At 49.9% G+C, this 15,107-nt stretch overlaps 1 protein-coding gene across 1 annotated transcript; it reads right to left on the bottom strand.

The window, feature by feature from the left end:
* Positions 1-8,876: 8,876 nt before the first annotated feature.
* CCDC177 (coiled-coil domain containing 177) lies at positions 8,877-14,558 on the bottom strand. Its single transcript, XM_052694557.1, has one exon. The coding sequence runs from the start codon at positions 14,528-14,530 to the stop codon at positions 12,641-12,643; it is 1,890 nt and encodes a 629-aa protein (XP_052550517.1). The 5' UTR covers positions 14,531-14,558; the 3' UTR covers positions 8,877-12,640.
* Positions 14,559-15,107: the final 549 nt, after the last annotated feature.

Below are 15,107 nucleotides of genomic sequence, written 5' to 3'. Positions count from 1 at the left end.
AATGCTGCAACTCCTGCAGCAAGCTAGCTGAGTAGGCTTACTGCAAAGACTGCAAAAGATGAGAGATTGCAATTCACTTGGGAACTGCTTTAATTCCCCCTTTCCTTTCTCCATTCTCTCAGAGGCACAGCGAAGCTGCTTCCCGCAGGTAAAGAAGCTTCTCCAGAAACAGGATAGAGAGGTTGGGGTGCAGCAGAAGAGCCTAAAAATTGAAACACTCCTGATAGTGTGTCAGTGTGTTTATAAAAAAAAAAAAAAGTACACACATCTCAGTATGCAAAACACAGTTGTCCTCTTTATCAGTGAGCAAAACCAAATACAGGCCCAGCTGGCATTCAGCCCCCTGTACTTGGATAAGAGGGGTCCAAAACTACAGTCCCCTTCCCCTCTCTCCTACTTGTGCTGCAGGTCAGGTGGCAAGGCAGTGCTAGTGTGGCCCAGTTGGGTGGGTGATATGAGCCCAGCATTGGTTGCCCCTGCCTGACCTTCTTGACACTGGTGAGATGGCCAGGTCCTCCTGTGTCTGCAGCTGTCATACTTGCAGACAAAAAAAGCAATGAATCTGGTCCCCAGCTTCCTCCTCTCCACTCTGCTGAATTTCTCTTGTCATTGCTCAATGCGCACAAACGCAAAGCAGGTGGGCTTTAATGTGGAACTTATTTTAGATTAAGGAAAACAATGTAGGCTCTCTATGCAAGCAGAGCTGGCTTTGTTCCCTATGTAGGGGGAACGTGGGCTTCAAAATGAGGACAAAAAATTCCCAGCCATTCGAAGGTACCGTAGATGAGCAAAATAAGTGCGTTTCTCTGATGTGCCAGGCTTGGGTGAGGAGGAGTTGCAGGATATGCTGCATTCAAAGTTGAAGCCAGTCTGCAGCAAGTGAAAGATGGTTTGGTTTGGAGAGAGTATTCTAGCCTTTGCTGTACAGGGTCTTGGTCTCTACTTGAAGGATGCCAGGTTAGCAAAAACATTGTTTACGTGAGGAAAAAGTGAATAAATATCCATAAATGAGGGGATGGTGCTCAGTATCTGTTTGCTGTTGCCAAGCTTGCTTGAGCTCTTGTTCATGGGAAGCTTCTCCCACTGTGAGGATGTGAAGGGAATGTGAGCCACCGGAGTGAGTCTGCTTTGGTGTCTCATGGCCTGGGCCAGCCTGGGATGTCATCCCAGAGTACATAGGAGGGTTAGGAGAGACAGAGGGATGTCAGGTGGCTTTCCTTGCTTTACAACTACTTCAGAGCATCTTTGCGAGCATCAGAACAGAGCAAAAACATTCACAAAGTTTTGAAGATTAAGAAGCAATGTGGGACTCAAGTGTGTGAGAGGGGGTAATAATACTGGTGCTGGATCCGCCCTTTGTTGTGCTTGCCCATTCCCTCGACTTAGCTGCTGTTCTAATGTGGCTAATGGAGGATATTCATGTGAGGTTGGGATTGACTTCCCCCTGGCCCACTGTGCTGTGTGGCTGGGCCATGGCACTGCAAGGCAGAGAGGAGGTCCACCCCGCTGAGAGGTGCATGGGAGGTAAGACATGGCCTGTAGGGAGCTGTGGCTGTTCAAGCGTTTTTTAAATAGTACTGAATTTCTGTCTAGAAAATGTTACTCATTCAACTAACACAGAGTCTTCCGGACTTGAGTGTTTCATGCAGAAAATGTGTACAAGTGTTCAGGGAGCACCCTGGGATGCCAACCTCCAGGAACTATTCTGCAGCCTTCTTCATGCCCAGCTTTGAGCATGTCCTGTAGATGCAGGGGCCCATCTCCTGCTGTCTGGCAGTGCAGGGCCAGCTGGAGCCTATGGGACAGAGTCGGTTCAGGTGTGTGCCTTGTAGGTGCAGGAGGCAGCATGGAGGAATGGCCTCTTGCTCAGGACCATGACCTTAGCTCCCCTCTCAGTGCTGTGTGTGCAGGAAGGTGAGGTGCGCAGAAGGGCTGTGAAGGAGCGGGTGCTCGTCTTTAGCTGAGCTAAAGTCAAATCAGATTTTATATTATGGAATCTCATCTCTCCTTAATCTTCAGAGATTTATCAGAAAGCTTAAAGTTAGGACAGAGCGCTGTGGCATCTAATCTCTCCTGCTGTCTGTCACAGGCAAGTACATTTCACCTACTCAGTGTTACTCTAATCTGTGGCTGGAAGGGCTGAGGAATGGGATCTCTGCTGCTTTGGGGTCATTTGCCCACCTACATTAGCGAAGCAGGGCCAATGAGTTAACAGGGTGTGGGGATCTGGGAGGTGCAGAGCCCCTGGGGGGAGCCTGGTGAGCCCTATGTTAGTGCAGTGCGAATTGCAGGAGCTCTGCTTGTGGGGAAGAGGCAGTTGGGATGGGGTTGCCCAGTCTTTTGCTATGAAGAGGTGACTCAGAGGCCTCATATATGGCAGCTGCAGGGACCACAGCCGTGGGAGCGGCACAGAGGAGAGAGAGTTTCCAGTGGGCTGCAAGTCAGATGGCTCTTGAATGCAGGTTAACCTTGTCTCTGTTGTTGAGGGTCACTTCATGGAGGGAGAGAATCTTTTGTCTTAAATAAGAACAATTTATCTATATATGTAATGTCAGATTTCCCCACAGATGCAGAGAAATGCAGGTGGAAAAGGAAAGGAGCTGAGGAATGGCAATCAAGTGAAAAATCTTAAGTGTTATTAGTGCTCTATGATCCACACTTCTTGTTTCCTTTGCCTCCTGCAGGAGAAACTTGAGAGGCAGGTTTCCTTGAAGGAGGCATGCTTCTGCCTGCTGTCCTTCACTGCTGCAGCCTCCTGAGGCCACAGGAGGAGGCTGGGATGGTGGACACCTGGTAAACATGCAGCTAAAGTGACTCAGTCCTACAAAGGCAGCAAGGGCTTGATCCAGCCAGCGTGAGGCTGTGGTGGCCATGAAGAGAGTTAAACACAACTTGCCTAGTGCTCCTTCATGGATGTTTTCTGGCTTTCTGAGAAAACGTAGCTTGCTTCTCAAAAAAATGAAGTGCTATGTGAAGAGAGACTGAGAACTCACCCTCATGGTGTGAAGAACAAGGAGAGGAACACCTCCAGGTGGACTACCTGGACTTGCACAAGGAAGTGGTTTCAGGTAAATTCTGAGAACATGCACTGCGTTCTCAGCAAAACACAGTTTTGTAGCTCACTGTGGGAGGAGTTCCTCTTGCTCTTTTCTGGTGGCAGCAGACCTGGACTCCTTACATTTCAGTATCTGCTGGAGACTTACTCACCAGTGCCCTCAGCTACCCCTTGGAACCCAGCGGGCTGCTCTTGTGCTTGCTGAGCTCTGCCACAACAAACTGCACTAAGGGGAGTGGGACATCTCACCTTCTCCTGAAGCTTGTGCAGAGAACTCTGAAATCATATTTCTAGACATGTGCTTCCCTGCAGGTAAGCTGAGTCGCTTCTCTTCAGGCTTAGTATTTGATTAGTTCTTCACAGCCATTTGGAAGATCCTGCTATATTATGTTCTCTATGTAGTGCTCTGTGACAAATGCACCCAGCTTCCAAAGCCTTTTGCCCTCTGAGATTTGCTGTTGTTTTTTTTTTTTTCTTTGTTTGTGTTTTTTTATTTTAAGGCACAGGGACAAGGTTGGGTGCCATTTTTATCTGCTTTCCTCCTCCCCTGTTATCAAAAGGCATCTGAGGGCAGGTGAAGGAAGCCACACTGCACCTTCACAACATCTTAGCGGCATTACTCTCCCAGAAATGGCAATAAACCTATAGGCTGACAATGGCAATCTAGCCTCACGCTGTTCCAAGCCCTGGCTGCGTTATCTGTCAGGGATAATTCCTTGACCTTGTGGTCTGAGGATGAGCCCTTTGCTTAGTGATTAAGCCACTGCACTAGATAAAACTCCCTGTTTAATCCCTTTGGTAGCTGCTGCTGGGGAGGGGACTGCAAAAATGCAGCGATTTGCAATAGGTCTGGAGACCTCAGAAGCTGTGGTAACAGCACAGGATATGGCTGTACGTGTCCATCCTCCTGCCTTCATTTGCTGGCGGGCTGGAAAACAACCAGCATATCTAGGGCACTACTTTATCGAGCGATGGAGCCATCTGGTGCAAAAACCAGAGCTGTCTGAGGGCTTAGACATGTCAGAAATCAGAAGTCCCTCTGTGTATTGATCCTGTCTTCTATCTGCTGTATAGAAAAAGGCTTGTAATTGCCTTTCCTTGGTCTGTCCTGAATAACTTGCTAATCTTGCAGACTTGGCCTAGAGAGGGATGAAGAAAGCTTCTACGCCCAGATCCTCCCTGCCCATTGTACCCCTGGTGCCTGGGGAGTGTGCCCACAGAAGTGCCGTGGGTTGTTCAGGTGCACCCAATCTGTGAGGTTATGACCGCACCCTGGAACTGTACAAACCATAGAAGGCTGAGGCCCAAACCCCTCATGATACTTACAGTTCTGCACGCAAGTGAAAGCAGAGGGAGAGTTTTGATCAGATCTTACGTGTAATCGTAACATAGAGTGACTTGGGTTGGAAAGGACCTCAAAGATCATCTATTGCCAACCCCCTGCAGCCAGCACAGTTGCTAACCACTAGACCTCAGACAATAGATCAGACTATCCCAACCATCCTGGCCTTGAACACCTCCAGGAATAGGGCATTCACAAACTCTCTGGGCAGCCTCACCACCTTCTCAGTGAAAAACATACCCCTGATATCTAATATAAATTTCCCCCCCTTCAGTTTAAAACCATCCCCCTTATCCTGTTACTATCTACCCATGTAGGAGGAGGTTTAATTCTCCCACACAGCTGCCAGTCCTCTCTTTCTGCTCACAATGTGTCTTTTCCCATGTCACCACTGTTTATGTTATATTTATTATGAATTCCCTTTAATCTGTCCCTTCCCTTTTAAAAGGATCCTGCCCTCCTTGAGCTAGCTGTAGCCTCAATTTCCTTTGGCCACAGTGTCACCTCATCCCACGCATAACAACGCGGTAGTTGTCACCCCATACTTGCCTTTGAGGAACTGACTTGACCAAGAATGACCCAACCCAATAGTCTGGTGCCTGTATCAAAATGGCTGCATACAGATAGAGCTGTGCTTAGCCTTCACCCTGGTGAGGAGCTCACAGCCAGCTTTCTGCTTTCCCACAGTGTGCTGAGCTGTGGGCACGTTCTGGGCCTCTGCCCACTCCTGGCAGTTCCTTAAGAGAAAAATAAAGAAAGTTGGATTGATACAAGCTTCAGCTGAAACATGCTGCCTTCACCCTGGGTTCCTTGAGCTAAATACCTCTCTTGCAGCTCATCCTGCTGAGCCTAGCATGGGGGAAAATCCTAGCACCAGCTCACAGTCAAACAACAAGAGCAGAACCAGGAGCTCCAGATGCCCTTGGCTGCTGCAGCAGAGCCCAAAGATTGTTCAAATCTCTGAGTGCCATTTCTTTCTTATCTCTTCTGTTCATCAGTTTCTTTCTTCTTAGAAGACACTTCATTCCTTTGCATTTATGCCCCCAACAGAAAAGACTGATGGTAACATCATCATCTACATAGTTATACTCCCCAGCCAGCCTTGCTGCTTGCAGGATGCCTTCCTCTCCCTGAGCATTGCAGTGTGTTGTCATGGAGAGGATGCAGTCAGCACTGCGAGGTCAGTAGGTACTGTACAGCCTGTGAGTTTCTAGAGCAGAGGCATCAGGATGGATGCAAAGGGCCTTTGAGGATTTTAGGAGGCTCTGCAGAAATTTCCCTGGTAGCTGCATTGTGGTAAATTTTCTGTGCATGTGGGGACTCACAGACTGTGACTGAATCACATGCCATCTGCATTATGATACAGTCCCTCTGCAAAGTGGGCTCTGCAGATTGCTTTCCATGGAAAATCTGTTGAGTGGAACAGCATACACTGAGCAGAAGCATTTGGAGAGGCCAGTAGTTCTCAGTGGGATCTTCAGTGCCTCCAGGAACCAGAACAACCACTTTTTCTTCTTTATTGGGCCTTAAAGAGAATGCATTGGAAACACCAGACTGAACTAGAAGAGGTGAGCAGATCATTTGCAATGCAGTAGGAATCACAGAAAACTGCTGTAAGACAGAGTCCCATCTGCCTGGAAAATACTAGGACTTGCCGCATCTAAGAGATGTAAGCTGGTGTGACAGCTACCACACAGAGATGTGGAGTGTCTGCAGAGCAAACCTCAGATGTCAGGTGCTCTAAGTAGCACTGCATAGAGCACTGAAGGATCCTTCAGGCCACCCACCTGCTCCCGGTTTTCTGAAACAATCTTCCCTGAATTTGTTTACTCCTGTGCAGCAGGAGGGGAAACATCATGGAACACAAACAGAACGAGTGAGCCATGGCTCAGAGCTGGTAAGATACACCTAAACATCCTCAAACTCTCCCAGCTCCATATGCTCAGACTGATTGTTCCAGTATCAGGGTTCACATTTGTACTGGTTTTAGTGCCACAATCAAGGTTCTTGGCTTTGTGACTTGGGGCTGGTTTCTGGTGCCGCTAGTGCTCTTCTTACCCACAGTACAACATCTGGGAAAACAGTGCAAGGGAATCAAATTAGTACTGCTAATATGAAAATCAAACAGCAGCATCCCTTTGCTGCTCCACAACATCCTCATTGTTCTGTAGGTTTTTGACCGACACCAGCCAAAGACCCAAAGCCACAGGCTTGCCTCAGGTTGAGGACCAGCAGGGTAAACCAGCTGGCTGGAAGCCTCTCCAGATCAGTGTGGACTTGGCTGCAGCCTGGGGCTGGATCCCCATGAGGGCTATAGATGATGGGAGCACAAGCCTCAGGATCAAACTGGTGAGGAGACAGACGAACAGGTAGCAAAGCTGTGAACAGAGTGGCCCCCTCCTGGGCCTCAACAAAATGCGTGCAGATGGGCACTTTAACAAAGCTCTCAACTGTTGGCATAATGCTCAGGGCTTTATGGAGTGGAAATGTCTTTCTTCTTTACCTGCACATTCATGTTTTGAACTCCCTTTCCCATTTATTTTCCCATCTCTCATAAATCATTAAATAACTGACAAAAATAGCACAGCTTACTTAGGAGGTGATTAAAAATGAGAAGAAATTATCCTATCGCTCTCCCAGAAACCCAAATGTTCCCAGTAACATCTGTCACAGGGCCAAACCTCTCATTCCCTACTGTTTAGCTTGCAGTCTGACAAGGTGCCTCTGTGCCAGCTGTGCTCTCTGCAAACACCCAGAAATGCAGCATGGAGTATCAGCAGGCTCATCACTGTAGCTAAGACCCGAGCACCTGTGTGATCCTACATCCTGCTGTCCAGGTATGGGTCAAGCAAGAGGAAATTTCCACCAGGTTCTGAGAGACATAATCTATCCTAACACATCGTGGTTGGCATAAATAATAGAAAGGCTAAAGTATCTGGTCAGCATTAATTCCTGGAGTAGCTGTTAGCTCCAGTGAAGTAAGTAATGAGATGAAGGTGTGACTTCAGCATGCTGAAAGAGTAGTGTTATTTCCCGCTGTTATAAATATAGTTATTTCAAGCCAGCCAGGGTGGTGTAGGTATTCTCACTCAGCTCATGCCCGCTCTCTTTAACACTCTTATATGTGCCCCAGCCCATTCCCTCTAATGCACCTTCCTCCTGCCCCACCTTGCTCCTGTATGCCCCAGTACCTGCACCATTCACTACTAGCCTCCCCTTTTGAAAGTATAAATATCCTTACATTTCCTTTGCATGCTTTAAGGTTTGAAGACGAGGGCTACAAGTGAAGGCTGGCATCTTAAGACTCCTGTGAAGCTCCAGCTGGAGAGCAGCAACAAGAGGAGCTGCCGCAGCAGAGGCTCAGGCATACCCTCCCTTTGCAACAAGGAGGTTAATTAGGGCTGCTGGGGGAACAGGGAAGATACGAGTGAGAGCTCCGGCTGAGTGCCAGCATGGCCTGGGGCAAGTCACATCCGTTCTTTCTGCTTCAGTCTTTCTGTGCTGAGGCCGGGGGCAATAACTCATTTACCTCACAGTTTGGTCCTTGGATTGGATGCAGAGAGCTGTGTAAAGCACATAACAGTAAAATAGCACTGGCAGTTTGATTTCATAATCCAGGATGTTTCTTGCTGCTGGTGGGATTTTGTAACAAGGGATATTTCTTGCTGAATGAAATAGGGGAAATTAGTGTAAAGTTGCAAGAGAAGTATTTGGGTTCTTTCAGACTAGAACCCTACAGTGACAAGGTTGTGCTTCACAGCAAAGAGCCATGCTTAAATGAATAGGCACAGAACAAAAGAATCAGATCCAGAACTGAATATTTTATGCCCTAGCATTAACAGGGACATATGGGACACGGGGCATATCCCATTACAAGGGCTCTGACCACTTGCCTTCCCCAGAGTGCTGGTTGCTGTGCATAAGTGAACAATGCATTTTGAAGTACCATCTGGAAGCTTCCAAAGAGGGGATGTGGGGCTGCACTCCCGCAGCAAGTTATGTTAATGCTTCATCGGCTCACTTTAGAGCAAGCCAGTACCCTTCTTTGTCTAGGACAGCCTTCTTTTTCAACTACAACAGTAAGTTTGAGCCTAACAAACTTAATTTCTTAGGCCCTTAACTCAGCAAAGCATTAAGACCTTTCACAGGCATGCTTTGAAAGGATCCTGCATAATGTGAGAGCAGGTGGATCCCTCCCAGAGCACCTCCATTCTCCTAGACGTGGAGGCTGCTCTGCTGGGCAAGCGCTCAAACCCAGTTCTGCAAAGAAGTGTGAGCAGAGAGCCACAGCCACCACCTGCAGAGTACTGCATCTAACTGCTGTTGTGCCTTGTTCCTATACACCCTGCACCTGAATGAAAAACAAACAAAAAACTCCTGCAAAACCTGAAAAACTGCGTTCTAACTACTGTGTCTTAACCACCAGAGGAAGAAGAGCCACACACAAAGGCAAATACTTTCTTCTAGTGTAATGCCTGGTGGTGATGAAAACTTGTTCTCAGGTAGGATGGCATCAACCAGGCTTTCTCAGAGGTGAATAAAGGAACAGAAAATGTCGCCTCTCTGAGGATAGCTACTGGATGCGATCCTTAGAAAAACCTCTGGAAAACTTTTGACTTTGCACTGCAAATATGGCATTCCCCGTATCTCCCTGTCCAAGGTGGGCTTAATAAAGACATTCGCACCTCTCAGACCTGTGCATATTGTGTATTCGCTATCAGTTTTGTGCACAAAACTTCACAAAAATTTCCCTGGCACAAAATTTTCCTGGCATCAGGAGAAAGCTTAGCACAGAATGAGTCTAGAGCTCCCTAAGAGAAGGTAATTAAGGTGAGAAATCTCATCTTCACACCTTTCTTATCCATGCTGTGAAAGTGTTTGTGATAAACTGGGTTAAAAATACTTTGTAGAACATTAACTACTGGGGGTGCAGCTGTGGCTCCTAATAGCTTTTGAATGTGTCTGACAAATACAACCTTGACAGAGATCATGGTTTGGAGATGAATGTTTTGCTAAGAGGTAGCATTCAGAAGAGACAGTTTCAGTGCTGGAACTTTGACCAGCTCTGAAGACCTCCAGCTTTAGCTGAAAATGAATCTCAAGACTTGGTACTGTAATTCTTTTTTGAACATTTAGATGATAATGGAGTCTCTCTCCCCAGTGTTGCAATATCTCAACTTCAGAAACTCTTCAGAGAGGTTTCCAGCAGGTTAAATGCTAGCAGGAGCTCCAGTCCATCGGCACTGCTAACCTGTACAGCACTTCATAGGAGAAGTTACAGGTTTGTGCACATGTGTTTGGTTTCAGATTTGAGAGTATAGTGGCATTTGGATCTAGATTTTGGGTTGATCCACTAGACCTACAGAATCCAATATGAAATCTGTTTAGGAGGAGAAACCTGGGAATTCAATGCTAGCCAGACCTAAGATGTGCCATCAGTCACAGCAATTACCCAGTACAAGGCATTTGCCTGCACTTTTAAAGTGCAGACAGTCCAAGATCTAGAGGTCATTCTGTAGCAGGCATGCACATGATCTAGAAGCAAATTCTTTGTTACAATTTTAAACAGCTATAAACTCCATTGACTCTCACAAGCTTTATACTGGAATATCTACAGAAATGAAAAAGTCCATACACGAATCTGTGTCTTTTGAAAAAAAAATATTTTTTTTTCCAAAGATTGCACATTCAAAACTCAAGCTGCACACTGCGCAGAATAGGAACAGCAGTTAGCCAATCCAATTACCACCATGGAGGTGTGCTTTGATTAGTTTGGCTGTAGCCCTGAGCTGTCAAACTCAGTCAGCAGCAAGACACGGACTTGAGGTGTAATTACAGTCAGTGGCCAAAGCGCCTCTCCTGGGCTGTAAAAGTTTTCTTGATCTGCATTGGAAATGTAACATCAGAGGGTGCAATTCAGTTAAGGGAAAAAATGTCAGTGGCTGTGTCCACTCATCCGCCCACCACGCTACACACTGCAGTACAAACAGCGCATAAACATGACTGGTGGTACAGCAGGACAGCAAGATTGCTTTCTCTTTTCAAATCACTTGTAGTTTCAAGGAGGAGAGTGAAGTGGCAAGCTCCTAGCTGGAAACGCTAGCACCGTTGTCCTTCCCACAGTTGTGCATTTTTTAGGTTTTGGAGTTACCTGACCATTTTCACCAACGGATGTGCTTTTTTTTTAGTAACACCTCAAACAAACAAATAAATAAATCAGTACTTTGTGCTTTGTTAGCATCTTTCATCCAAAGTCCTGGAAGTGCTTTGCTAAGCCGTGTGTTACTATTTCCTGCGAGCCACCTCAATCCCAAGAGGCCGATTCTGCTTCCTTTTATATCAATAGGAGCAGGGCCAGCCCGCAAGGACGTGCCTGATGTTACTTATCAAGCCAACAACTGAGCTAGCACAACTCAGGTGTCCCACTTCCTGCTTTTTGTGCCATCTGCCCCCACAGTGCCAATCACTCTGTGATTCAAAGACAGCAAGTTTTACTTTACAAGATTACTTCATTTCCAGCACTTCTTTTACAGTGTCTCCAGCCTTGCAGGGTACCAGAGTGTGCTTGGTCTACTGCTGTTGTTGCTATTCATTTAATACTTTCTTTAGAGCCTTCTGAGAGGTAAGTGATCTATGCATGTGACACCGCATGCCCGTGTCACCTTCTTCGGGTTTCCTCTTTCCCTGTGTTGTACGTCAGAGACATCTGCAAGGAAATAAGAACCTGGCTCTTCTTGCCGCTTCTCTCCCTTGCTCCAGGTTTGACAGCTATCACCACAGCAACCCAGCACGCTCATGGATGGTGGAGCACAGCGCTGGCACTGCCTGGAGCCAGAAAAAAAAACAACAGAAAGTGCCTGGTTTGGATGCGGGTTTGTAACTTCAACCTGGCAGTGAGTAAACATGGAGAACTGGAACAGAACACTGACTTGAATGCTGTCCACAGGGTGTAGGTAGGCTTTCACATTTCCAGTGCATTCATGTCAAAAGGTCTTGTTTCCCTCAAAATAGTATTCAGCTAGTTGTAAAAAATGTAGTGATCGTCACCCAAGACAATCTGTAACATACCTTATTTTGTGCATCTCCTCTTTCTTGTGCCCTAAAATAATAATGCAACTGATAGCACCAGCAGATAGATAAAAGCTGCCCTACTCAGCAGACAACAGTAAGAGCAGGGTGACAGTCTCATTGCAAGCAACTCATGCAGCCAGTAGTTTGGAAGAGATCTCTGGTGTATGCTTCGTCCAGCCTCGTGCTCAAAGCAGGCTGAGCTGGAGAAGGTTGCTCGGGTTCTTGTCAAACATGAATATTCCAGTGTGGATATTCCTCAGCCCCTTTATGCAATCTGTTCACAGATTTCCATTTGCACGTTTGCAACAAGGACCAGCTTCCATAGGTTTGTTAATCTGTACGTCTTAATGTACAAATGGGTTGTTGGGATGACTGTCAGCTTGTGGATTGCCCACAGATTCTTCCTTCCTCTCCTCTGGAAGAAGAAACTCTGCGGACCTTTGTAAGAGACATTTGGAAAGGAGGGTAAGGATACTGGGGAAAGCTGCAAACAGCAGAAGTGAAACTGCAGAGATTGTGAGCGTTTTAACAGCTTCCATCTGACTGGGATTGTAATGCCTGCTTATACGGTGTTGTGAAGCCTTGACCCGCGCTTTCTTTCCCCAGTGTTTGATATCAGCAGTGAATGAGACGCACCTGGGGACCATGGACTTTTCCAAGAGAACCATTTTCATCTTCCGGAGTGCGCAGCAGCTTTGAAAATGCAATCCCGTATCTTAAACCACACTGAATGTCACTCAAACCAAAATCAGCTGGCTTGGTTTGGGTTCTTTGTCAATAGGCTCTAAGAGTAGCCCATAGTCTCTATTGTCTGTTTTTCCAACAAAAAATAGTGCCGTTGTAGTCAGCTCCAGTTTAGACAATCAATTGGTAACTGACAGGTATCACGCAAAGTTCTTCTGCAGCCCTCTGTGCTTGTGGGGTAGAGGACGCAAAAGCTTGCTTCCCCTTTGTAAAGATGACTGAGGTCAGTCCTTAAAACACATCCAGAACAAAAACAAGTTTTAAGAAGTATGTGAAATAGCTGCCACATTTTTGTGCGGTACCCTGCTCCCCCAAAATAATGAATTAGGGTGGTTAGTTTTATTTTTTTAAAATACTAACCGTTAATGCAGAGGAGCTTTCTGATGCATTATGAGGGACAACTGATCACATATCCCCAGCAAGACCTTTCATTTCTTATCCAGGCTGGCGTGCAGCTCTGCTTCGAAGGCCATCTTGTCAAAGGTGCGTGTGTTGGTCTCCTCCCGTACTTTTTCCCGGACATGGAAGGATGCCCGAGCTACAGACCTGGCATTTTCTAAGACAGTTTTCTTCTCCTTGAAGATCTGCTCGCTCCTCTCCAGTTTTCTCTCGATAGAAAGGAGAATCTCCCTGCGCCGTAAGTCCTCATACTGTTCCACCTTTTGCTTGTTCATCTTCTGCACCTTCTCCTTCTCCAGACGGCTCAAGACCAACCTGCGGGCTTTTTCCTGGACCACCTCTTCAGCCACCTGGGCAGCATGCTGGAGCTTCCTCTCTGTCTCTTTAGCCAGGGCCTCCAAGTGCTCCTTCTGCTCTCTTTCCTTCTTCTCTGCTGCCAGTTTAGCTCTCTGGATCTGCATGTCCTCCCGCCTGGCCTTCTCCCTCAGCTCCTGGTTCCTCTTCTCTACTAGCTGCTCATAGTTCTCCTGAGCCTTGGACAAGCTCATCTCCAGGGAGGCCTTCAGCATTTCCTTCTCTTCTGCCTCTTGCTTGGCCAGTTCCTTGAGCAAAGTCTCGTGCTTCAGCTTCTCTGCTTGGTTGAGCTGCTTCCTCTCCTTCTGCAGCCGCACCTCCTTCCTCTGCCTCTTCTGCGCAGCTGTGGACAGCTTCTCCTGCAGGATCTGTTCCTCTCGCTCCCGCTGCTCCTTCTTGCTGTCCTCCTTCACCTTCAGATTGTGCTCTTGATGGAGCTTCTTCTGCTTGTCTTCCTGGACGGCTCTTTCCAGCTTCTCCCTCCGCAGCCGCTCCTGCTTCTCCGCCTGCTCCCGCCACCTCTCCTCACATACCTGCCTCTGCTTCTGCTTCAGCAGGGCAACCTCCTGCTGCTCCTGGCTCAGCTTTCCCCGCCGCTTCTCCACCTGGCTCTCCCACATCCGCTGGCCCTGCAGGAGGGCCTTCTGCTTCTCCTTCTCCTCCTGCTCCTTCCGTTGCTCCGCCAGGCGCCGCTGGCTGTCCCACTGCAGATGGGCCGCCTGCCGCTGCTCCCGCAGGAGGCTGGCCTCCTGGTGCTTGGCGATCATCAGCGCCGCGATCTTCTTGTCCCTCTCAGGCACCTCTGAGAGGCCCTTCTTCCTCTTCACCTCCCTGACGATCCTCTCCACCCTCTGGGCGGTCTGCGGTGAGTGGCTGAGGTCACCCAGGCTGAAGCTGCGCCCCAGCAGGGAGCCGTCGGCCACCCGGCCCCGGCCGCGCGCCTTGCCCCCCAGCCCCCGCAGGCTCTCCCCGCTGTACGAGGACGACGCTCCCGACTCCGAGGAGGTCTTGCCCCAGCTGCCCTCCCGACGCTTTTGCAGCGAGTCCAGGGAGTGGCTCTTGGCCTTGGCGCCTCCTGACGCCCCAGCCTTCCCCACGGCACGGGGCACAGCGGCGCTGGCGGCAGCCCGTGGGGCGAGGCGGGCGGCGGGCGAGGGAGGCAGGCTGCCGAGCGGAGCGAGGATGCGCCGCTTCTCCTCGCGGATAATCCTCTCCCGCTCCTCGCGGCACTGCTGCAGCTTGCGGCGGCGCTCCCGCTCGTAGGCCTCGTAGAGGCCGGTGGCCACCCTCATGGAGCGCCCGGGAGCCTCGCGCAGCAGCTCGCCCAGCGCCCGCGGCAGCAGCTCCACCGGCCGCACGGCGCAGCGGGCGCAGGCCTCCAGGGAGCGGGGGCTGGTCAGCACGTACCGGCTGCCCTCCGCCGCCGCGCAGTCGAAGTTGTACAGGTCCAGGTGCAGCAGCGGGGACTGCTCACCGGGTCGGGACGTCTCCCCCGGCGTCGCCGCTGTCGCCCCGCCGGGTGCGGGACAGGGCTGCGCGGGGGGTTCTGCTGGGGGCTCCACCATGGTTGGGCCTGCGAGGAGAGAGCGGTGGCGGGTGAGCCTGCGGTCCTCTTTGTCCCTCCGGCACGGTGCTACGGACGGATGGAGCGGCCGAGCAGGGGCGGGAGTTCGGTGCCCGGGGAGCTTTGGTGGGGTGGGATTGGGGAGCACGGGGCGGCTGGTAGCGGTGGTGTTTTGCGACCCTCCGTGGGGGTGTCTGGAGGGTACGGGCTGCGGACGCGGGGGGTCTCTGGGGCGCACGGGGCGAGAGGGCAGCCCCGCACCCATCCCTCCGGTTCTCCCGTGCGCGAGGGGTGCGTGGCTGCGGGTCGGGGCGCTGGGACCGCCGCCCGGGCTGCGGACAGGGGAGTTCGACTGGGCGGGAGGGGGGTATTGGTGCTGTGAGCGAGGATGCTCGGAGCGCGGGGCTGAACCGCGGCAGTGCGTTTGGGGCGGAAGTGTTTGGGGTGAGGGGTATTTGGGGCGGGGGTGCTCGGGCCGCGAACGGGAGGAGGGGGGCGCGTCCGAGCCGCGGGCGGCACTCACCGGGCGGGCGCGGCGGGCAGCCCCGCGCTTTGTCTCGGAGGCGGCAGCCGCGGGG

This window comes from Tympanuchus pallidicinctus, unplaced genomic scaffold (genome assembly GCF_026119805.1).
Source record: "Tympanuchus pallidicinctus isolate F22 unplaced genomic scaffold, pur_lepc_1.0 scaffold3, whole genome shotgun sequence".
In the NCBI taxonomy this organism is placed as follows: domain Eukaryota; kingdom Metazoa; phylum Chordata; class Aves; order Galliformes; family Phasianidae; genus Tympanuchus; species Tympanuchus pallidicinctus.
Note: the sequence above shows the minus strand (reverse complement) of the source record. Positions and strands in the feature narration are given on the sequence as shown.